Genomic DNA, 25,265 nt, shown 5'->3' with positions numbered 1-25,265 from the left:
GCTATGTCCCTAGACAGGGAATCACAGTAGCAACTGGAGGCATAGATCTTTGAGAAGCCCTCTCCTTCACCACATCTGCTCCCACAAATCCATACCTAAGTCCTGTCAAGTTTACCTCATGATGTAACCATAGCCACATGTTACCATAGCTATGTTACCATAGCCACATCTGTCCACAGGAAACCCCTAAGTGGACACAGATGGAAACTCTTAGGTACCATATCACAGACTTATGAAAGGGAAAGTTGCCCCAAACTTAGCTCAGCAGAAGTTCGGGGCTCGGCACCTGACTTTAGGTTTAGGTGACATGGCTTATTGAGCAGCAGAATTCATTCCTTTTATGGCAGTATAAGATGCCCCTTCCATTTGGATCTGGTCTTGGGGCTGATCAGGACAAGTTTTTGGGTGCCAAGGACCTACTACGAAGGGCCAAGAGATGGGCTCTCAAATTCCCATTCCAATTCCTAGGACAGACGAGGGAAGAAAATGTAGGTTCCTTCAAGAATAGGAGAACTGGTGGGGCACGTGGGTAGTTCAGTCAGTTAAGCATCCAACTTCTCCTCAGATCATGATGTCACAGTTCGTGAGTTCAAGCCCTTTGTCGGGTTCTGTGCTGACAGCTGGGAGCCTGGAGCCTGCTTCAGAATATGTGTCTCCCTCTCTCTCTGTCCCTCCCCCAATCATTCTCTCTCTCTCTCTCTCTCAAAAATAAATAAATATTAAAGTAATAACAGTAAAAAAACATAATAAGAAGACTGGTCTCTCTTGCCCACTACACAATAGATCCAGGGGTGATTTTCTGCCTTCTTCATCTGACTCCTGTTGTTAAACCTTATGAAACTAGAAGAGAATGTTCAAATAAAGGGGAGGAAAATGTTGAAATCTGTGTATCCCTACAGCGAAATTCTGAAGGCTTCTCAATTGTTGCATCTAGTCAACACTGTCATGCCGCCTCTTTTTGTGGCCAAAGGGAGCCAAGATGGCAAAGCTTTGAAATTAAGTGGAACTGACCCAAGACCACCCCCTTTGTACATCTGCTCAGATTCCTAAACCAGAGCAAATCCCACGACCTGAAGGTAACTGAACCAATCCTCACCCGTAGGCATGGAGTCAGAGCAAACCAGCTATATGTAAGAGGAATGAAATAAAAAACATGCATATTTTCTAAGTAAGAAATTTATTTGATCAAATGACAGTATATGAAGATATTTCAAACCAGAAGGCTCTATTCGGACAAAATGTAAATTGATTATAAAGTAAATGGCATCAATGTAAATGGCACCTAAAAACAGAAAGAGCGAGTTTCCTATAAATGTGTCTGTATAAAGTATTAATAAAATCCTCGTGTACTTTAAAACTAGGTTGCAAGTATAACAGAATAACCTGTAAATAGTACTTAAAAGCAGGTTTTTAAAAGGACACAATATATCGTCACACACAAGGTATTTGGGGCTTCTATGAGAATCGAAGAAAGGCTGTCAGTGAGAAAACGTATCATAACTGGAGCAAAACTGAAGCTGTGACCACACTGCAACCTTGAGTTCCCTACACAGTATTCTATCCTTTCAGGTCCTCGGGAATTTGAATCGAACAGGTGAGAATTTCTAATCACTCTGGTTGGGAATCATGAGAAACAGAAATTGGGAAACCAGGGTTGGAAAAAAGGAAGGGAGGGGAAACCGAGGCATGGCAAGGTCAGAGGTTTCTGCAGAGAGGCTTTAGAAATGTCCAAAGAAATGGGTAAAAGAAATAAATAACTGCGACCCCTTGAGGCTGCACTGTGGGGTCTGCAGGGAGGAGGGCACTGGGCAGGACGCGGGCATGCAGGGACTGACCTGCGTGCCGAGTGCTTGCTGGGCACTACCACACATGCACCGGCATCACAGTCTTCCCTGGAGGCTGGAGTCATTGCCTGGGTGCACCAGGGACAAGGCAGAATGTGTAGGTTACAACTCTCCCCGAAGACTTTTTCTGGCATCCAAGAAGCCCCGTCTTTGGGGCCATGACAGGACCCAGAAGGCAGGAATTAGCAGTTCCGAGTTATAAAATCAGAAAAGCTTCAGACGTGTGGAAGGAGAGCCAAACATGAAGAAGTTGGCATCTGCCAGTGCGTGCGATATTAGCAGCAAAGCACAAAGGTGTCCAATGACAAAAGGACAATTGAACTAGATAGAGGGAGAAGTGGAAAAGATCTCAGAAAGCAACAGTTGGTAACTGACCATTATATAGCACCCATTATTACTAATTTAAGATACATAAACATCATTGAGTTTCTATCTAGTATCTCTGCTATTATTTTATAAATAGAAATATGAGGGCTTTCAAAACATTACAAATGACACATATATTCTGGTATAAATGTTACACTCCTGATTCATACAGTGGACTCGATACTACAATTAAACATAGGAGATTTGGGGTTATATATAGAACAATTTTTACAGATCATTTTCTGAACCTTGGTCACACAGCTAAGTGGACACCAAAAAACACAGGAAGCATCTTAGTGGTGGTTTTGGCAGCAAACATGTTTTTTTTGTCTATGTATTTATGCCTTATACAAAGATACGCTTGTTCACTTGTACAAATGAATTCAAAGTCATCCATAGGAGATCTTACACTTAAAACTGTTCTGTTTTCTTATCTTGCTTCTTTGCTATCAAGTCTATGTGGGAGGGCTCCTCAGTGGCTTGCATCTCCTTTTCCCCAAGTCTCACTGTCTTGAGAGGTGTGTATTTAAAAACAGTTTCATGTTTCCCATTCAGGCTAAGTGGCCCTTTTCAGATTCCTAAGCTTGAGATTACAATCTTTGTTTTCAATAACACGGATGTATGTGCACGCGCCCACATGGATTTTAATAAGAACAGCAAATGAATTCACATCATCTAATTTTTTCAGTGTGCCTTTAAAAATGTTTGTTCCCAGCTTCACAGGAAAAAACCTCTAAACACATGCAGGTTGATTATGAGAGATGACCCTTTCCAATGTCTGAGCTTGACCAAGTGAGATATACCTGAAGATGGGTCAGGCTAGGGAAACCCCAAGGTTCTGTGAATCCACAAGAACATTAAAAACACGGCCTCAGCAGAATCTAAAATTACTTTCTATTCAGGGAAGGATGTAATTTCTAATTACTCTATAGAGTGATTTTGTAAATGAGTCTTAGGCATGTATAAACTAAATGGTCTACATGACCTTACTCTAACAGTTAGAGGAAAGCAGTTCTAACGCCATTACATTATAGTTATCCACACATGTGATCTCGGGCACCGCAAAAAGACTTCACCCGAATGAATCTTTACAATCTTAAAGCCAAGGCTAAGTCGTTCATCTGTGCTTCTGTTCCCCAAAATAAATTCATAATGTAGAAAACTGACGAGGCCACTCTAATAGGAAAGTGAAATCAGCCTTTCTACTGTGATGTTAATAAATCAACATTTGATAAAGACGTTAGGAGCCAAATTCCCAGTCTGTGGAAATCTTCTTAGTGAGTGGCCGAGCATGTAAATTTAACTCCAGTGAAATTACTAAAACAATTAGCCTCAAAAAAATGGATTTAGGAAAATGAGGTGACCCCAGACTAGCTTATCTACCTTCTCTAACAGAAATCACCTCTTGGCAAGAGATGTTGTTTTTGGCTCAGCTCACTTGAAAATAATTTCATTTGCAATTTTTCTAAGCTATTTAATATAACAGGGGACTGACTCAAGTTGGTTCTGGTGGATAAAATAAAATCAACATGATGTATGACATAGCATAGCCAATCAATGGGCTTCACCCAACTGAGTGCCACAGTCACACTGCCCTGTTTGACCGATGATTTCAGCAAACTTCTCATCTCCCACCATAAACGTCACTGTTTCCTGAAACATGATTCTAGTAGAAAAGAGAGATCTGGAATCAAAGCCCTCACTGCAACATCTAGGTTGGGTGCCCGTTGCCTGGCTGATGGGGAACTGTCTGCCCCCAAAGCTGTGTTCACATTTGGAACCCTGGCACTGGGTATCTGGCAAACATTTTAAAAAGACATCGATTGCTCTGGAGGAACAGTCTGAAACCTCAGAATACCGACCAAAGAATAAAAATTGCTATCCTTCAATCACCTCACTCTGTAACATTTGCTTGGACACTTGACTCCCTACCCCGAGAAAAGCATTCCCCACACCAGGGTGTGTGGGACAAGATGGCCCCAAATCACCAGTAAGTCGAGTTTGGCCATAGGTCAAACTGAGCTCAGAATCCTTCCATCTGCTATCTTTCCAGCTTTGGGTTTCAGACCCGATTATAAATAGCATGATATAAGGGTAATGTGCAAAGTCTGAAGAGTTTTGTTCATTATGAAGCTATCTACACAATGCTCAAATAAGTAAGGGGATCTAGTGGAGTGATGTGTCTGACTTGGGAGGAGGAAAAACAAAAACGAAACACATAAAAAACGCCAGTCAAATCACATCTTTCTTTAAAAATTTCCAGCTAAAAAATCAATTGAACAAGGCCTGAGAATCCCTGCTTTCTAATGCCATCTCAACCTCGGTTTCAAACTTATACTTTCGTTAAAACTATCAAATAGACAACCCATTGCCACAGTGGAGAAAAAAACGTGAGGAAAATGAACCACAACTTGGAGAAAGTTAAGTGAAAAGGCATTTGCATTGACAGAGTGCTAAGTCAGAACAATAATATATCTAGAAAATACTGTGAAAATATATATCTCAAAATAGAACTAGGTTTAGTCAGAAGGCTCAGTAAAACAACTGCTTAAAAAGCTGATCAATAAAAAGGAGAGCAAAAATAACCTTTGCAGGTTTTGACCTTTCCTTACTTTCCTACCCACAGACCACCAGTGCTCAAGCAGAGTGATCAATGAGTCATGAAGAAGTGCTGGTATTTTTCAGGATCTCTTCAAGACAGTTTCCATCTTGGTAACTTGGCCCCGCTGTCTGATCAAGGCAACTGATGGATTTTGAATGTATTTGGAGACGCGGGCTCAAAGACCTCATCGTCATCTTCCACCCCTTCTTCTATTGGTTTCATCTTGGCAGAGCCCCGCTGGTGTGGGGATGGCACATCTGTCAAAGACACAGAGAGAAAAACCACTTAATGGACAGCCTGCCCTGATGTTGGTGTGATGTGTCAGTTATTATCTCCAAATGGAAAGTAAAATTTCTGGGAATTTATAGTTGGCACCGGGAATGCAACTTCTCTACAGATTGTATTTGCGATTCAATATTTCAATACAACAACGAGGTCAAGAAATGATTCTCAGTCATGAGAACACGCGTGGAATGGATTCCACTACACATGCTTGGATGATATGAGCTTCTCAAACACACGCAGTTTCCAGTGGGCTGCCCTAATGTCTGATTAGGACTCAGAATGCATGTTTCTGCATTAATATCATACATGGTGACTTGAGTTCCTCAAAAGCTGATATAACTCCTAATTTCCATAAAGAATAGTTCCATCCTGAAGCTATGGAAGCTAACACCGTCTAGAGCATCATCTAAAACAACAGTTCTTGCTACCACCTTCCCAGTCACTTCCTGGACTGGGAGAGGGAGAGGAGGAAAGTAGATGAGAGGAGAGGGTGACAGGGACAGGGGAAGCAGATAGAAGAAAATACAATCTCAAGTAGCAGATGGGGCAGGGGCATCCCTAAAGCCTTGTAGGATGCCCTTACATCAAAGGAGCTAAGTAACAAACGACTCAGGAGTGCCTAGGTGGCTCAGTCAGTTAAGCATCTGACTTCAGCTTCCGTGGTGACCTCGAGGTCCATGAGTTCGAGCCCTTCGTCCAGTTCTGTGCTGACAACTCAAAGCCTGGAGCCTGTTTCAGATTTTTTCTCTCTCTGTCTGCCCCTCCCCCACTCACGACCTGTCTCTCTCTCTCTCTCAAAATAAATATATATCTAAAAAAACAATAGTCAGTCCCTCATTTGTCCATGCATTTGTCAAATGTTCATTGAGCATTTACCACATAAGAGACACCATGATTGATGCAGAAAAAAATACGGTTTTAGAGTAGAAGTTACTACAAATAGGTACATAGACTTATCAAGGTGCTTAATGGACAACTCCCAGGACAGCATAAACTCCCTTCCACACAGTTTCCAAATTCAATGTCAGGATTTGTTGCGTCAGGGTCTCATCGGCCCCACCCACACTCGTGTGGCCCTCTTGCTGTCCTCTAACGGGATGGAACGGATGGAACGGTATTCTGTCAATTAACCAATGCTGAACTCTGGCGGGCTGTGAGGTTGATAATGGAAGAACAATGGGTGAAACCTGACTTTCCAAATAGCTGGTATAGAGCAAGGGAGGATAATGGAAACTTGCTAAAACAGGAAGAACTGCTGTAAGAAATTTATCAAGATCAGCTGTTAATCCCTGGCAGGAGTCAGCAGCAGGCAATAGGGCTGAGGAGGAGGGGCGGGGCCAGCAGAGCCACACAGCATAGGGGCAGGCAGCATGCATATTGGTCAAGGCCCAAGGATCAGAAAACACGTCTGGGTTCAAAGCTCTGCTCTGCTCCTTCCTAGATGTGTGACCTGCACTCCATTACTAAGCCTCTCTAGGCCTCAGTTTCCACTATCCGTAGGAGGGGATATTCCCAGGACCTGCCTCATGGCGTTGTTGGGGGATGAAACAAAATAATCATGTGATGTGCTCAGCACGGTGCTGGGCACACAGAGAATGCCACTGGATGTTTATTATTAACTGCATAGTCCCAGTCATGCACTGGGGAGATGCCACTCCCAACAGCCACATCATCCAACATAAAAAAGATATTAATTACACTGGGCTGGACTTTGGTTTGGCTAATGTGTTTGTTGGACGTACATGGAAACTTCATTTTCAAGCATTTACAGTCAATTAAAATACTAAGTTTTCTGAGCACCTAGCTCAGTCAGTAGAGTGTACGACTCTTGATCTCACGGTTGTGGATTTGAGCCCCACGTTGGGTGTAGAGATTATTTAAAAATAAAATCTTTAAAAATAATAAAAATATGGAGTCTTTTGAAAGACAACTGCTGACATACACTGTAGAAAATAAGCCTCTATTAAAATGTTCCAGAACACAACTCTGTCATAGAGCAAGCCCGGCAGAATCTCCCAGGCAAGCTCTTTTTATCCTTTTTCATGCAGAGGACAACACAACCACCAAACATGAGCTTTAAGTGGCATGTATACTCAGATGGCAATGAATGTCTGAGCTTCAAGTGTGAGCTTGGGCAAGTTACTTCACTTCTCGGTCCCTCAATTTCCCCATCTGTACAATAGGAATAATGCTATTAATCTACTTCATATGGTTGTTAAGAGGACTAAATGGCTTAATATAGTATATTAACTTGTACAGTATATATACAAGTAATAGTAATAGTAATATAGTATTTTAACTTGTATATAACAACTTGTATAGTTCTTACATCAGTGCCTGGGATGTAATAATCACTTTGTCCATTTGTAAGTCAATAAAATGAGTGATTAATATGGCCTTTGGAGGAGAATGGCCTAAGGTAATTAGAAAACCTGCTAAAATTCATTACTGCCTCTAGGAATGGCAAATGAAAAGAAGTGGCTCTTGTACTCAAATAGGGGTTTGTGTTTCTCAATCTAAACTGTCCCGAGGGCAGTAAAATTGTCTTAAAAAAACTGGCCATGGCCTTCATCGTATGTCTAGCTTTAAGTAATGATCAAGCCTCATAAAACATTAGCTTAGGCTGAGTTTCCACAATCAGATCAAAACTCTCAGAGCAGGGGTGCCTGGGTGGCTTAGTTGGTTAAGCATCTAACTCCTGATTTCTGCTCAGATCATGATCTCATGATTCTTGAGTTTGAGCACTGTGATGGGCTCTGTGCTGATAGCACGGAGCTATTTGGGATTCTTTCTCCATCTTTCTCTGCCCCTCTCCCACTCCCAATGTCTCTGTCTCTCCCAAATAAATAAACTTAAGAAAAATTTTAAAAAGATAGAAACCAATACTTCTTTAAAAAAATTTTTTTAAACATTTATTCATTTTTGAGAGAGAGAGAAAGAGCACGAGTGGGGTAGGGGTAGAGAGAGAGGGAGACAGTATCTGAAGCAGGCTCCAGGCTCTGAGCCGTCAGCACAGAGCCCGACACGGGGCTCGAACTCAAAAACACAACATCATGACCTGAGCCCAAGTCGGATGCTCAACTGACTGAGCCGCCCAGGTGCCCCATTTAATTAAAACAAAAAAAAAAATTTTTAACAAGAAACCAAGACTTCTGATTGGTACTACTCCCATAATAAGGCAGCTTCTTCCTACGGTCTCATTCTTGTCAGTCTTTCTCTCTCTCTCAAAATAAATAAATAAACTTAAAAAACCTCTCAGAACAAACAGCAAGATGGCACATCTAAGAGTATTAACCAAATCAATAATGTAGAGCATGCGAATGTAACTGTATAACACACATAACAGAAACACACCCCGTGTGTTTTGACTAGGGAAGTAGGATTAATTGATCTGGTTTTTAAGCCCATCTATCAAACCAGGGGTGACATCCTATAGCATCCTGTGGCTGCTATCTACATGTGGGCCAAAATGTTCTCTGCCCTCTCAGCTCCATCACCAACCGGTGCATTTTCCTACTGAGAGAGAATAAAGAGGGGACCCAACACAACTGGAAATGACCTGGTGAAAACCTTCTGAGAACTTTCAACTTCTCTGTGAAAGACTTTATTTGGTCCCCACTACATTTGCCTCAGCCAAGGAAGAGCTGGGGTGCTTACTACATAGCATTAAAAAGACAGTAATGCCGGAGTCACCCACAGTCCTGGGGTGACACTGAAATGTGTCCAAGTCGGGCCTCCTTCCCCTTCCAGTCCAAGCTCTGGCAAACTCTCTGCTCCCCAAATCCAACCCACCCTTTCCATGTTCTCCTCTTGCTCTTCTCCCTACCTGGAATGGCCTCTTCACTTCCATCCCTACCTGTCAAATTCCTATCCATCCCTCACGATCAAGGTCAGACCCCACCTCCTTCCTCTGGAGTCTTCTGTAATTCCTTGTGTGGGGAGAGTCTATTATCTAGAGACCCACAGCCCTTCCACATTCTGTATTTCTTTGTGATCACAAGTACGTGCCTCTATCCCTTACTGTAAAACAAGCATGTTGAGGGCTGTAGACGTCTTCCCTCCTGCAGAAGTACCCCACACATAGCCAGGTCCTTGATGATTACTTAGTACAGGAGAATAATTACTTAGGACGTGAAACTCCACATGGGGCCTTCAGAAGGCTGATCCTGAGGATGAGGGAAAGATACACGGCCATCACCTTTAATGATTGATGGGTCAATTTTCCACTACACCAGTGGGGAACCACCAGCATTCCTCAAGTGCAGACTGGTCTCCTGCTACAGTAAAACCACACTATGAATGACTATATTCTGTGTCAGGATCCCTGAGGCAAATCATTTTCATATAATTGACTCAACAACAGTGCTCATAGCCCAGGTTATAGCACGTGCTTATAGCATGGGCAACAGTGTATATAGCTTGATTCGACAGTGCTCACAGCATGGGCAAGAGCACCATCCCCTCAGGTAAACATCAATAGGCTTGGTGGTATCATCACCTGCCACAGAGTTTTCATACAATCAGCAAAAAGAGCCCCTGAGTGATGACAAGGCACTAGAGGCTGGGTTAAATGTTAGGGAAATAAAAATGGATCGGTTGGGATCTCTGACTCGATATTATTTTATTTCTCAGGAACTCAGTGCGCTTTTCAGAGCAATTCATGCTCACCACATCCATGCTATTTTTCTACTTTATACTCAAAAGGGAAAGTGAAGACAACCCGGACAGCCCGAGAAAGAAGAGTGGGGAGGCTGCTGTGGATGAACACCTTCCTCACCAGCAAGTGAACCCCTCGGCACAATCAGATTCTGGCAGGATAAACCAGGTGGCCCTAACAGCCCTGCTCACATTCTTTTCATAGGATACTTGATAGACTCTCATTTCAGGCTTGGTGGCTGGGTTGGCGCCCACAAGCCCCTCTGGTCCCAGCACCGACCACGGTGCCCTGGCGCTCTCCCATCACCGGCAGGTGCCTGGGAAGGCAACAGGAATTCAGCCTGCCTTGTAGCTGCTGCAGGCTACCAGGTGCCAGCTGGATGCCTGAACCCTCAATAGGAATCAGGGTCGCAGAGAGAGTGCCCATGCTTTGTCCCAACCCCAGTTAGCCTGAGCCTCCTGTACCACTGAGGGCCAAGGGTGATGTTCACCTGGTCTAACTGCAGATGTGTCACTGTCACGGCCAGGAGAAAGGCAGGCTTTAGGGAGCAAGGAGCTCACCTGCCCTAGACCTGATGCTCTCTGACCTTGGCAGGAGACCTGCTGGTTCAGTGGAAAGACTCAGTCACCATTACTATGCTGCTAGAAAGAGTTTCTTTGTCCACTAATAAGTTCAAATCCAATCTGGAGTGTGAACAACAACAAAACCCCTAAAAACTATTTAAAAAAAACAAAAACAAAAATGAGAGGGGGGGTGGTATTCTGCTTCAAGGGAACTATCTTAACATATCACAAGCTGAACATTAATAAATTCTTTCTACAAGTTTGCTTGGTTTTTCATTAACTTTATGCACTGATGTATCATCAGAAATTTGCCCAGAAGGCCCAACCTTACCTAGAGGTAAGAATGTGGGGATAGGAGAGGGGAAGAAATGGAGCTTATCTTCGCTTAAGTGCTTTTTCAAATTACTTTTGCCCCTCAAGGACATTACTATGAGGTACGTGACCTCTGTACAATGCTTTACTTTTCAATTTATTTCAAATTCTAGACAGGCAAATCATTCCATATCCATAAATTTTCCAGAAAACTGATTTTTATCCTTCTTCCGTTAAAACCACTTTTACAGCTGGGAGACAGAAGTGGTTAACTACATCCTTTGGAATTTTTTATAATTAAGAAGAGATAATTAGCATTATTTTCTGCTATTAGCTATAATCATCTTCTACTTGGCTCTGGGTGCCAGCTAACACAGTTTATTATAAAACTATGTAAAACAAATAGTCTCAGACTGAGTTGCAATCCAGATGTATCTGGTGTGAAATTGTTAAACAGTTATGTCAAGAGTTGCTGTTGCTTGGGGATGTTTCCTATTGCACCCAGTGGCAAAAAAATCTTCTGTCAAAAAGACTTCTACACCCCTTCCGTAGATCCCAGTGCACCGAGAAGGCACAGTCAGTGGAGCAGAACTTCCTCTGAGCTGTGCACCACTTTCAATGTGTTCAGCTGAGAGAGAGAACGGCAACATCAGGCAGCAATCCTGAGCAGAAGAAAGAAAAACTCAAACTCAAAAACAGGGGCTTTGATCAAATGTAGAAGATGGAGGTTTAGAAGAGCCCTGAACCAAACAGTGGCCCCTTGCACTCATGCCAGATCACGGCAGGTGACAACACTTGTGGAAGATTTGGATCTGGGAGGCAGTCTTTCCTCAGCAGACCTGTTCAGATAGCAGCCAGGGCCAGATCCTAGTTGAGGAGGACAGGAGTTTGCACTGAGGTCCACTGCGTATCCTGCAAGTATAAGCACATCATGGGGCTTAGCCTGCCCCACCAGACCCTTTCCTGTCTAACATTCCCAAAGTAACACAGGAAGCCTTTTTACATCAGGACCAGGGAGATCTTATGTAACAATCAGTCAAATTCCGGTATCCAGAGAAGTGAAAAATTAGGTAAGAGAAATTCCTTTTGACAGAATTCTGTCCTTATTAAGCTTATTCTACTTCGGTGTGCTTCTAATTACATGAGGACCTGAGGGAATCTCTTAGCAAGTCAAAGTAAATAGACATATTTGTTGTTCTTAAATTCAGAGTGAAGGTCACACCTGTTTCAGAGAATGAATAGGCAATCTCAAGTTTGCTTTTCAAATAAACAGAATATCATGGTATGAAATTTGTCAAGTGACTTTTCTCTCTGCTTAAGAAAGAGTTTTTAAAGAGAGAGAACACTTTTGTAAACTATCTAATATAATGTTATACGACTTTTTTTCCCTTTCTTCTGTTAACTTTCATGACATTTTCCTCGTTCCTTTCAAAGTGTTCTTATTTTTATTATGTTTAACCATCTGGCCAACTGCTTTAGCAAGTAATTAAAAACCTTACAAAGGGTTTAGAATTTTAATTAGATTATACAATTTTTGATGAATGGGGATAGGGAAGGATTTAATGGTTTCTTTGCTAGAGAGAATTATCCTGTTTCTTGTCTTGCTTAAGTATATCATAGTATTTTTTTAAATTGAAGGATTGTGTTTGGATTGAAACTTTCTGAACAATAATGATGAAGGTTAGTATGGCTTTCATACCTAATTTCCCTTACAGAAACTCAACACCAGCACTGAAAACTCAAGCAAAGAAGTGTACAAATTATGGCAGATAGATCAAAGGAGGTTTCCATGAGGTTTTCTCTGGCCCAAGTGATCATTCCCAGATCAATTTCTAACTACTCACATGGGTGGTCAGGGCCTTGAGCTGCACGTTGTGAGCAGCCAGGGAACAGTGGAAGTCCTGTAGCCCCTTCTTGCTCACAAAGAGAAAGCTGTAACATCATGGTGATAGTGGATAAACTCAGAACAGGAAAGGCAGTTCCAGGATGGCACCTGCGCATAGACCCAGGGAACAACCAGTCCAAAATGAGATTGGGAGGTTCTGTGGGGAAGGTGTCTGAGAAAAAGGTACACAGAATTGATGTACTGAGAGAGTAGAGATATAAGAAAAAAAAAAATACAAGAATGAGGAAAAAGAAAGGCAACTAGAAATATCTATAAAGACAGAAAGCAGCATGAATAGGCATGGTTCAAATGTGAAACACCAACTCAGACTTTAAGAAGTAAATTGGATTTTAACTCAAAGACAGAATGAGCAAGAAGCTAGAAGATACTAGGGATATGGTGAATAAAATGGCCCCCAAAGCAAGGCAATACAAAATCTTCGGGAGGGAAAAAAAAAGGAAGGTCAAAGTATGAAGTAAACTGTGATCGATTTATATGCTGTGTGGGAAAGGAGAATCTATTTGAACTTGTTATTAGAAACAGTCTCCTTTGAACAGGAATCATGAGATTGAAACCAAAAAGAAAGAAATGTAGCCATAGCCCACTATTTGGTTCTAAATAAAGCATAATAAAGTCAACACTGTTTATTTGCTTAAACCTTGCAAAAGAAATCACAGAGAAAGCAAGGAAGACCTTAGAATGGTTAAGATGGTAAATTTGATGTCACGTATATTTTATGACAAAAATATTTAAAAAAAAATAGATAACAGAATATATTTGTTATATTTAGAAGTTAAGGAAGTTTTAGAAATTTTTAGTGTTCAGAAGTTAAGGAAGAGACTCACAACAATGTAAAGGTAGAAGGGGAAAGAATAAGAAAGGGTAGAGATGCTAATGTCCTCACCTCTAAAAATGCTTCAGAGAGAAAACAAAATGGAGGTTTAAGTGTATCATTTACTGTTACAAAGGTATATATAATAAAAGAATAAAAACTAGTGATATAACCACATTGGGCAGATGGGCAAAGGGAAGTTAAAAGTGAGCTCAGTTAGGGGTGCCTGGGTGGCTCAGTCGGTTGAGTGCCCGACTTGGACTCAGGTCATAATCTCGCAGTTTGAGAGTCAGAGCTCCCTGTCGGGCTCTATGCTGACAGCTCAGAGCCTGGAGCCCGCTTCGGATTCTGTGTCTCCGTCTCTCTCTGCCCCTCCTCTGCTTGTGCTCTGTTTCTCTCTGTCTCTCAAAAATTTTTTTTTAAAAAGTTAAAAAACATTAAAAAAAATAAGGTAAGTTAGATTAGTAGATAAAGTTTAAGTGGATAAATCAATAAATAATAGGGCATTATTTAGCATTTTGGACAAATATTGTTCCAATGTGATTGCTCCTAGGGAGCAAATAGGTTGAAGGGAGGCAGTTCTTTTCTTTGCAACATTTTTTTAAATTTTACTATTTGTTGGGGCGTCTGGGTGGCTCAGTCGGTTGAGTGTCCGACTTCGGCTCAGGTCATGATCTCACAGTCCGTGAGTTCGAGCCCCGCGTCGGGCTCTGTGCTGACAACTCAGAGCCTGGAGCCTGTTTCAGATTCTGTGTCTCCCTCTCTCTCTGACCCTCCCCCATTCATGCTCTGTGCCTCTCTGTCTCAAAAATAAATAAACGTTAAAAAATTTAAAAAAAATTTTACTATTTGTTATCTGTGTGTGTATATTAACTTGTTAATTTTTAATTTTTTACTAAAAGCTGAAAAATGTGCAATTGTATAAAATCGCTTGGCTGTCATTTTACAGATGAGAAAACACTGTGTGAGGATAGAGGGCAGCGAATGGATTGGTGATGACAGGAGTTCAGGAGTCACAGAGCATGGTCCCTACTGGCTGGGGGACCAAGAAGCCAGAGAGAAGTGTCCAATTTCTCAACCCTAAGAGGGGAAAACACCACACCAACCTGATTGGGCGGTTGTGAAGATGAGATGAGAGCATGTATGAACGTGGTCAGGACGTGGCGGCTGCCACAGCAGTGGGTGAGTACCCCTAAACAGATTATCTCTCCCAAATGGATATGGATATTTGTACGGCAAAAGGCAAAACAAGAACTTACAAAAAATTCAACAGGTCTTTGTTTTGGGGCTAGCCCAGTGACCTTGAGCCAGTTACTTAACTTTCCTAAGCTGCTCTTTACTTATGTACAAAGTGGGGGCACTGCTTTTCTCTAGCCCTCTCGGTGGATCTGCAAACTGTTCCCTGGGTATTCCTGCTGCCTGATCATATCTCCTCTCTACCTCTCCATAAAATTCATGGAAAGCTTGTTGTTTATATGTGCAGAGCTGTTCACAAGGGGAATGGAACACAAATTGAGTTGAACAGGTTATTTCATGAGACCAGCCTTGAAACTAAGAATTCTGTATCAGTTTTTTGTAACTTTCCGGGTAAATGAATGGGTAAGATAGCTGAAAGAAACTCATCATGTCAGATATGCTGCTAGTCTTTGCAGATAAGAACATTAACCAGATGCAAGCTAACTTAAAGCAAATTTGTGCAAGTAGGTCTTATGAAATTAGTAGATTGTCCAGAACACCATGTTGCTATTGATAACAACAAAACAATCTGAAAAGACTTGTTCTCAGTAAGAAATATCTCTCTAAATATGTTGTAGTATCTTTAAAACTCCTAAATTTATAAAATTATATTACATTATTAAAATTATAACTTCTGAAAGAAATACACGGTTTAAACTAACAGAACCTTTCAAAGACAAGTTCCAACAGACTGCATTGTCTATACTGCCTCAGAATTTAAAAAACAAACACACAAACCAAACAATAGGTTATTTAACCCCAATTAACAAAAACAAAGTTCTACAACTTTTAAGGAAGCATAATATGCTCTCCTGTTGCCATGACGATGCCTGTGCTCAGTGTCGCTCATCAGCGATGGACCTGCCCAGTACAATCGATCTGTGTGTATGTGTTTTCTACACCACGTAGGGAGCTAAGCCTCATAAGGAAGAGAAGATGGCGAGGCACGCTGAGGAGCACTTGATCCATGAGCAGAGAGAAGAGAGCTTCTATCCACATGAGGGCATGAAATCCTTCCCACATGTCCTGGACGTCTTGTTCTTTCCTGTCCTTCTTTTCCCCAATCATGAGACAAGTAAATGAAGCAACAGGAAAGTGAAAACAAGTTAAGTTAATTGGATTACAGGCTACTGAATGAACAGGTAGGAAGCATTTTTTCTCAGACTATCTCATTACTTCACTTTCTTGTCTTTAAAGGATCATTTGAAGTGGAAGGCAGAATCTGTGTGGCAGAGTCGAGATCTTGCTCTGGACTTAGCATCATGTGACGTGTGTAAAAATAGAGTGCAGTGTAAGAAATGGGATCAGCTGCAATTTTGTTTCGTGCCTTCACAGGAATCTATGCCGGCCTGCAGATCCACCTACCAGTAGATGGGAAATACAAGAAACATCTTAATCACCACCACAGGAAGGTAATCAGCAAAATTACAGGCTGTGGGGAGGGAGTCCTACTCCTTACTACTTGAAGTAGTGAGTAGTTCAGAGACCAGCCACATCAGCATCGCTGGGGCTCCTGTTAAACATGGGGATGCCAGGCCCCACCCCAGTCTGCTGCATCAGAACCTCTAATAAAATTTCCAAGTGATTCACATTCACATTTACATTTCAGAATCAATGTTCTACAGGACAATCAAAACAAGACAAAACAAACCCTCTGCCCTGAGTGGCAATGACCCAAACAGCAGCTGCTCTGTGGCGTCCCAGAGTGAGGAGGACATGGGTCTGGAGCAGCACCCTGTGTGCACATGAGGGAGAAAGCAGTCCCTTAATCATAGCCAGAGATTTGGGAAATTGTTAGTGCTGCGTCTTCTAGCAAAAGCTAGTATACGTCTCTATGCAGGATTACAGTGAAGACTACATGTGAGTATGTACAGAGAGTACCTGAAAAAATAATAGCTACTCTTGTCCATAAACGTTTGCTCCCTTCTCCCCTCAGCATTCACGAAGCAGCTAGGACTGCTGAGAAGCTGCCATAAACACCCCTTGTGCATGGCAGAAACCCGGAATGATAAGAGCGTAGTCATTTGTTTTAGGGGCCTCACGTTCATGAAGATCTGCCACATGCTCAAAAAGTGGAAAATTTTGTTATTTCAGCCTAATAGTCTTATGAGATTGGTACTGTGTTCTTTGTTTTACATAAAATGTAATCTGTAATATGGGAGAGTAGATGGCATATTGATGGGTCTGGCAAAAAGAAGGCCAAAACAAAACAACAACAACAAAAACCCAAAAAACAAAAAACTCACACTTCAGGAATTCTGAGCTAAAACCTAAGAAACAGAAACTAGTTTTTGATGAATTACATGCTAGGATGAATTAAATAATTCATAGTATCAATGATGTGGTTGAGTACTAATGTCTTTCATGAAAGTGCGGGAAGTGAAGCCAGGAAACTCAGAACAAGGGTTGGTCAAAGGAAATTAGGTATGAGCGTGGCTTTGTTGTGCAATTCACATACACTCACATTCAAAAATGTGCTCACACATGTAGCTACATACATTTGTATCAATATGCAAGATTCTGCATAATAAATATGAGGCTAAAATAAATAAGCAACTTAAGCAGGTTGTACCTATTTCTTTTTTTAATGCTTATTTATTTTGAGAGAGAGTATGTGTGTATGTGCTCACAAGCAGGAGAGTGAGAGCAAGGGAGAGAGAGAGACTCTCAAGTAGGCTCCATGCTGTCAGCACAGAGCTGGCACAGGGCTCAATCCCAGGAACCACGAGATCATGACCTGAGCCAAAATCAAGAGTTAGATGCTTAACCAACTGAGCCACCCAGGTGCCCCAGGTTGTACATTATTTCTAATACAGTGAAAAATAACTAGACAAGGGGCCTGAGAAGTAAAATGCAATCCTGCAATCAAGGAGAGCACACTTCTGTACAAACACAGAAGTACCAATGATCCATGCAGGGAATGGTTGTTGTTGTTTTTTTTTTTTTTTGATTTTTTTTTTTTTTGATGTTTATTTATTTTTGAAAGAGAGACAGAGTGAGAGGCAGAGGGGCAGAGAGAGAAGGAGTCACAGAATCCGAAGCAGGCTCCAGGCTCCGAGCTGTCAGCACAGAACCCGATGTGGGGCTTGAACTCACGGAGTATAAGATCATGACCTGAGCTGAAGTCGGACACCTAACCGACTGAGCCACCCAGGCGCCCCAGGGAATGGCTGTTTGGATTAAACTCATGATTCACTAGAAGGAAGAGGGAAGGAAACAGACCAGGAGCTGTGGCCAGAACGAAGCCTGTGATGAGATATGATAGCTCATGTCAGGTTGGAAAGGTCATGTGACTTGGAGACTCCAAGTTTCACAACAAATAATTACTACAGTGAGATTTGAACCCAGGTCTGTACGTACAACATGAGTGATCAATCCACCTGGAACGTAGATTTCTGGTGGCACAAACAATACAAATGTTAATCTCAAACACATGTTTTAATTCTATTTAAACAACATACTCTAGATAAATATTTTATAAAATGTTATTTTACTCCCCAAAGATTTAGATTATACAATAAAATACTACAGAAAAACAAACATTTATTAATTATTATTATTTAATTCCCTTTCTGCTGACATTTCATACTATAGTAATCACTATACATGTAATTAAGACGGGTCCATTTGAAAATGCTTACTGACTGCCAAACTGTTTCAACAAGCCAGATAATGCATTTGATATGCTGGCAGATTGCAGAATTTGGTCAGCCTCAGTCAGTACTTGCAAAAGTTACTAGAATAAGATAAAACCATCTCCCGTTTCCCACTTGTGTTACTCCTGAAATCTCCCTTTGGTTCACAACACATTTCTGTGCCTAGACTTTGCTTTGGAAGCTTATGCCTACATGGCTTTGTCAATTCCAGCCTCTTCTGACCATGTAATACTTCAAATCCTTAACCCAATTTATCTAAAGCATCCAAAGTTACAAGATCGTTTACATAAACATTTAGGGATTGTTGGATGTGTACCTGTATCTCCTTAAAAGTTACTTTGGATTAACACACAACTGGAAATATTAATACTTCTTTAGTTTACGCAGTGGGAGAATCTGTCTGACTTGTTGCTACTTGAAATGAATTTGTTCACGACGCACCTGGGTGGCTCAGTCAGTTAAGCGTCCAGCTCTTGGTTTTGGCTTAGGTCATGATCTCATAGTTTGTGAGTTCTAGCCCAGCATACGGTTCTGCACTAAGTGCCCAGGGCATGCTTGGGATTCTCTCTCCCTCGCTCTCTGCCCCTCCCCTACTCATGCGTGCACTCTCTCTCAAAATAAAAGTAAACTTCGGGGCGTCTGGGTGGCTCAGTCAGTTGAGCCTCGGACTTCAGCTCAGGTCATGATCTCATGGTTTGTGAGTTCAAGCCCCACATCAGGCTCGCTGCCTTCAGTGCAGAGCCTGCTTCGGATCCTTTGTCCCCTTCGCTCTGCCCCTCCCCTGCTTGCATTCTCTCAAAAATAAATAAAAAATTAAAAAAATAAACTTAAACAAAAAGTACAAATGAATTTGTTCAAAGTTCTTATACTATCAGTTTTGGGATAATCCTTACAATAATTTTAAGCATTAATTTTAAGCACTTAATTCTTAAAATAGTTTCTCTCATTTTACTTATTAATCTTCAACACCTGTGTCTTAAAATGTTACTTACTTAAAATGTTTTAAAACATTTTAAATGTTTCCAGTCTTGGAAAACTTGCCAAGGTGGGTGGGTATGTGAATGAGGTAACTCACAGGGGTCATGAATGGTCTCCTTCATCCTCAGGAATATTCCATAACCCGATCACCTGTTAACTCTTGGTGCTCACACTGATAACCAGTCAGCAGCAAAACATCCAACAGCTACTTCCTATCATCTTTAACACATTGCTGGGTCTAGGCGTTCACTTACATGAAAATCATGAAAACAAAATAGCCGAATATCCAGCAAACCATATGGACTCTTTCACATCATTCCAGTGAACCCATATTTAAGAAGGGTGCATGGCAAAACAAGTGAACAATTTCTGAAAACAGGACTAAGAGTTCTAAAGTTGGATTTTAGCTGATGTGCAATATGGAAAAGGAAAAGCAAGACAAAATTATTGTTTTTATTGATAGATTGCCAAATAGTTACTTGCAAAGTTATTTTTCTGACCAAAGTTGTCATTTGTCTATTTCCAATGACATCCAGCAGAGTCCTGGAGTATTATCAGTTTGAGGTAACTTACGGAGAGAGGACATGCTGGAGGTGCCCCGAAGAAACTGGTGTAAGCCATCTTCACTGTCACTGGAGCTGGCTATACTGTTCCTCATTTCTAGCATGGAGATCTGTGTGCACAGGCTGAGCTGGTGTTCCAACTTTTTGGCCTTCTACAAAACAAAGTTTTAAGGTTTCAGAGATCTATGGGACTTAGGTCATACATTCCCTGTAAACAGCATTTATTTTTCCTTGAAATAAAAACTACCTGGTATATAGTAAGTGGCCAAAAAATGTTAGCTATGACCTTTATCATAAGCTATTACTATACATACATTACAAAAATTTAACATACTCAATAGCTTATTTATTAAACTGGAAAACAATAAGCACCAACCTAATTTGATAAAGGGCCTAGACAAGATGACTTTAAGAGAGCACACACCCATATGCATAGTTCCTGGAGAACACTACTTATCACAGAAACAACATTCTGCAGTGTCTCTTCTGTCATCATTTTAATTTCCTTCTAAGCAATTGTGGGGAAATGAAGATCAAATTGCAAATTGTTGAAGATCCACTCAGCTCTGAAATTCCTAACTGGATTGCCACACGCCCCCTGTCATCCCTCTCTTGTCACTTCTAAGCCTTCTGGAAAGGGGGTTGCCCAGGAGGATATATAAGACCGGAAGACACCAGGGTTAAAAGGCGAACTTCCTGTTCACCCAAGTTTGTGAGTGTTTCTCAGTCTGCAACCTTCCTGCTGCCCTGCCTTCCCTGGCTCACTCTACCCCACATCTCTCCCTCCAACTCGCTTACCATCTTCCTGAGACTGATTGACCCTTTATGAGAGATCAGCACCACATCACCACAAATGGAGGTCCCTGACATTTAGAGACACCTCACCAGGTAATGGCAAATAGAATAATTACAAAATATTTCCACGCTCTTGAAAAATGATTCCCCTGAAGGGTCTCTAAATTACAAGCATCCCCACTTCACTCATAATTAATTAATGAAAATTCAGAAAAAATATATGCTGCACAAAGTGAGGTACACCTTAGAAAACCACTTACTTTATCATTTAAGGTAGGATCATTCAATGAGTAGAGCTTATTGGTAATGTCTTTTCCTATAAGATACCTAAATATTTCATATAGAAATGGTTCTGATTCCAGAAAGTAAGTTAATCTTTCTCTTGACCAGCATAAAAATCTGCAGTTATCATCTGCAATGATGGTGACCTGCCCAAGAAACAGACACAGAAAGAAAAAAGTACATCTGTGTATATGAATTACGACTATAATAATTTTGGGGAAAGGAAGAGTAGAATAATTTAGTGGATATTATTAAAGGAATGATTTATCATATTAGTTAAAATAAGATCTATACACACAAGCTTCTATAATTACTATAAAATCACGTTTAAAATCGTTAAAAAACCAAGAATTCTGCAGACGAAAAGCAAATTCTCCAAGTTTCATTGTTGTGCTGTTCTGTGAGGTCTGGTGTCAAAAGCACTGCCACAGAGCATACTAGACTAATGTTACAACTAGATATATAATTTATGGTTAAATATTTCTTTCCATACTGATGATTACAACAGAGGTTTAAGAATACGGCTTCAAGCAAGAGAACTGAGCTAAGATTCGTGAGTCAAGTTACAGATGAAAGATATCCCGCCTAGCCAACTCTGCAAACAAATACTAGTGAATGACAAAAAAGAGTCTTGTGAATTGGTTTTAGGGTCCAGGTTGTTACTGCGGAATATGGCTACTGAGGGTTCTTCTCTGGGTCCTTCTGTCAGAGGTAATTCTCGAGTGTGACCTTTCAGGGCTAGCTCCAGGGTATCGGGAAACCATACCTTGTTCTTGAGCATTGTTCCACAGCAAAGTGGGAAACACTGTAACTGCACTACATACAGCTCAAGTTTCTTTAAATAAATCCTTTCTCCAGAGTGAGGGGTTAAGCCCTCACAACTCAGTGTCAGGAAGCCCATCCCCCCATGGCAGTCCCCTTCCATCAGTTAGTACTCCTCCTCTGAGCTTCATGGGGCACTCATATCACCGAATCCACACTCATCTGTGGACACATCTGTCTCCGCCAGGCACTCTGAGGGCAGGGACTATGCATCTTCATGTCTGAATGCCCAGCGTCCAACACAGAGTGGTGCTCAGTATACATTTATTATATGAAGAAATTAACAAATGAACACAAATAGTGTTGAAGGCAACAACTATTTTTATATCCTCAACATTAAACCCAATGCCTGTCGGGGTCAATTAATAAAGGGTTTTTGAATTGACATGAAATCATACCTGAGCATCAGAGCAAATATTTCCAATTTCCCCTTGGTTTGTCATAAAATTAAGCATATTTTGGTGATGAGGTGGTATTTATGTCTACTAAGATAGAAAATGGAAAACCCAGCTTCTCAACTAATACTAAGAGCTGAAATTTGACCTTTAGCAAATTGGAGGGTTTAGCTACTTTAAAAAATGGGTCAATATTCCTAGAAAAAAATTTGCATTTATTTATCATATTAAAAGTAGGAATCTCCAAAAACCCAATACATTTGGATTGAAGAAATGCATTACCAACTCTATGACTCCGTGAGACACTAAATTCTACTCTTTCTTTCAATGTGCATTACGTACTTACTTTATGCTAGACACTGTTAAAGGCACTGACATTACGACGTGAACAAGAAAGACAAGATCTTTGCCCTGGGAAATAAATAAAGAAATATGATACCCTCAGGTGACACTAAGTGTTTTGACAAATACACAACCGGGGAAAGTGGTAGAGAATCTCCAGGGAATGACAGTCACACATAATACCACTCACTTTATACATGCATTGTACTTTTAAACATTTAGGTGCTTTTACATCTATAAGTGGATCCTCAAAATTGTCTTTCGGATAAGCAAGTAACATTCTTCTTCATTTTTCAGATGCCAGATGAGAAGACCCAAAAAACTTATTCACGAACACGTTACCTAGTGATGAAGTGAGTACTTCTGACTTCCAGCCCTGACATGATTTTCCCACCAGACCAAACCCTACCCAATGTGTCCAATATTTATGAACACAATCACATTGAAAGTAATTTTGTTAAGTGACCACAGGGTCGGCTCAGAGCCCATCAAGAGTTCCTCATACAAACAACCGTTGAACACAATGTCATGAAGCCTACACTCTAGTGGAGGAAGCTAATGATATGTAAAGATATGTGACAAAAAACAAGAGTTATAAGAAGAGAAATATAAGGTCAAGGCAGTACTGAGGAGTTCCCAGAAACACTAAGAGATGGGTAAATAAATGGAGGGCAACTAAATAATATTCCACAGGAGTAATTAGAGAAGGGTGGACAATGGTCCTCACTGTAGCACAGCCCTGCAACTGAGCACTGGAGAAAGGGTTAGGAGTTGGAGGTGCCTTCGTTTGAAAAAGAGGTCATCCAGACTTTGGAAAATATAATTCATGTGCAATGGGGGAAGAAGTTAAAAGAGGAGTTGGAAGTCATCCAAGAGAAGACAAAGGAATTGTACCCAGGTGATGTTTAATACATTTAACTTCTTCTCAACCATCCCGATAACCTCAAATTCCCACTGAGGCAATGACACTTCTGATACTATCATTTGCTTAGCAAATACATTTCTTACTGATGGTTGAAAAATACTGTGAACCTGTTTACATTGTTATTAAATTTAGACTTAATAACACTATTCAAATAATAAGCTATACGTAGAGAATGTATGAGTGACTTACAGATCTGTAAGCAAAGGCATTTAATTGGATGCGGGTAGTTAGTATATTGACTGAGGTCATTTTACATGATGGCTGATGCTTCATTTCTGCCAAATAGACATTTGTGTTTAATGATTTCCTGCCACAAGAGCCAAGTAAAACATATTTTAATGAGGAATTTCTATAAAGCAATATAAGATTTTTTAAAGCTTCTGTAAAATAAATTTGCTTCTTAAGTCATTAGGGCACCTCAGCAGTGCCATGCTTCAGTTCTTGTGAAGAAATAAAAGCAAACAGGGCAGTGGAAGATACAAAGGGATTGCTTTCAGGGAGAGAACTGGACTAAGTGTTTTCAGTTGGGTTTGCCCTGATTATTTCAAGGCACTAGGCCTGTCCCTCACTTTAGACTGTACACCCTCACATTACACAAGAACAAGGGTGTCTGAGGGAAATACCGAATTTGCCACAATTGGAAACCGCAGTCAGACAATATGATGGATGAATATTCTCAGGGGAGAATGTGTTATATTCTTCATGTATTGTATCACATTTCACACATCAGGAACATGAAAATGTCCTAGGACTGGTCTGTTCAGCCAATGCTCAGAGTTCTCATGAGCACCAAAATACAGTAGAGTCAAAGCTCATAGAGTAAATTGCTTCACAGCTTAACCAAAAGATCTACTTAATACAATAAGGTAAGATTTGATTTAAATACAGGTAAAAATTTAGCGTTCCTTTATTTCACAAAGGCTTGGATCTCCAAGACATCCTCCTTCCCTTCAAGTCAATAAAGCTTTGATTTTCAGGCTTCCCAGCACAGGACGTGCAACCGACTACAGCAAAGCAATAGTGGGACACAGAACACAAAAGATAAATGTGAAAATGGTAAAGCTCACTTGATACAAAGCAACTGCACAAAGAGAAAGAAACCAAACACCAAAGATGACCTCTACCTCTTACAAGAAAGATACCCAAGATTCTATCAATAGTTCTAAGCAGCAACTTTGGTGTATAAGTACATAATGGCTGTAAGCATCTGTCGAGTACCTGTGAGTTCAGAACCTGTTTCTCATCCCTGTCACTGTGTCTGTCACAAGAGTCACACGTGTACCCAAATAACATTTTTCTGTGCAATCTCAAGAGACAGACATTGGGTCCACTTGCCTTTCTTTTCCCCTTTCACCTTAGTGAAAGGTACTTTGGTAGTACCCCTACCAATGATGCATTTTAAGAAATACAAATTTGAGGGAAGTAGCACCTTTGTCAGGATACTTTTAATGGTTCAGATTTAAAGAAAAATGAGATTAGCAGGAAAAAACCATGTAGATGGAGAAGTTGACCACTGACACTCTCAAATGTCCTCTGCTATGGGCACAGGTAGTAAGAGGTTGCAGCAAAGTTCCTCTGGGAACTTGCTTCACAAAGAAGCACTATATACTCCTACACAGACGTGCAGCAGCTATATTTACTCTTGAGTATCTGCCAAAGGGAACATTTCGTAAACAATCAAAACACAATCTCTCCCGAGGGCTTCTTATGATGGAGTCTGCTCCAATTGCACAGGGCACAGTTTCCATGATGCTACAGTAATTTCTTTCCATTGACCAATCAGAAAATGCCACACCACATTCCATGCAGACAAGAGATGACTGGTGTTGGAGAGGCTGAATAATATCCTTTACCAGCTACAGTACCTCGGTTTTGGTCATATTTTGGAACCTTCACAGCAATTATCAGGAACATTTCTCAGCTAG

The 25,265-nt window shown here is 40.9% G+C and overlaps 1 protein-coding gene and 1 long non-coding RNA gene across 3 annotated transcripts in view; one reads left to right on the top strand and one right to left on the bottom strand.

The window, feature by feature from the left end:
* Positions 1-1,160: 1,160 nt before the first annotated feature.
* Positions 1,161-25,265, bottom strand: part of BVES (blood vessel epicardial substance) — a 36,636-nt gene continuing 12,531 nt past the window's right edge. For both annotated transcript variants that reach the window (XM_027057178.2, XM_015076649.3), the window contains exons 6-8: positions 20,835-21,002; positions 19,790-19,931; positions 1,161-5,069 (exon numbers count right to left, since the gene is read on the bottom strand). In XM_027057178.2, the coding sequence (XP_026912979.1) occupies positions 4,945-5,069; positions 19,790-19,931; positions 20,835-21,002 (435 nt within the window). In that variant the 3' untranslated portion in view covers positions 1,161-4,944. The remainder of the gene's footprint in view (positions 5,070-19,789; positions 19,932-20,834; positions 21,003-25,265) is intronic.
* Positions 10,582-19,053, top strand: LOC113598751 (uncharacterized). Its single transcript, XR_003419455.2, has 3 exons — positions 10,582-10,751; positions 14,296-14,528; positions 15,780-19,053. It is a non-coding gene; the product is annotated as an uncharacterized LOC113598751 (long non-coding RNA).

This window comes from Acinonyx jubatus, chromosome B2 (genome assembly GCF_027475565.1).
Source record: "Acinonyx jubatus isolate Ajub_Pintada_27869175 chromosome B2, VMU_Ajub_asm_v1.0, whole genome shotgun sequence".
In the NCBI taxonomy this organism is placed as follows: Eukaryota; Metazoa; Chordata; class Mammalia; order Carnivora; family Felidae; genus Acinonyx; species Acinonyx jubatus.
The sequence above is the reverse complement of the archived record's forward strand: the minus strand, read 5'-3'. Positions and strand labels throughout refer to the sequence as shown.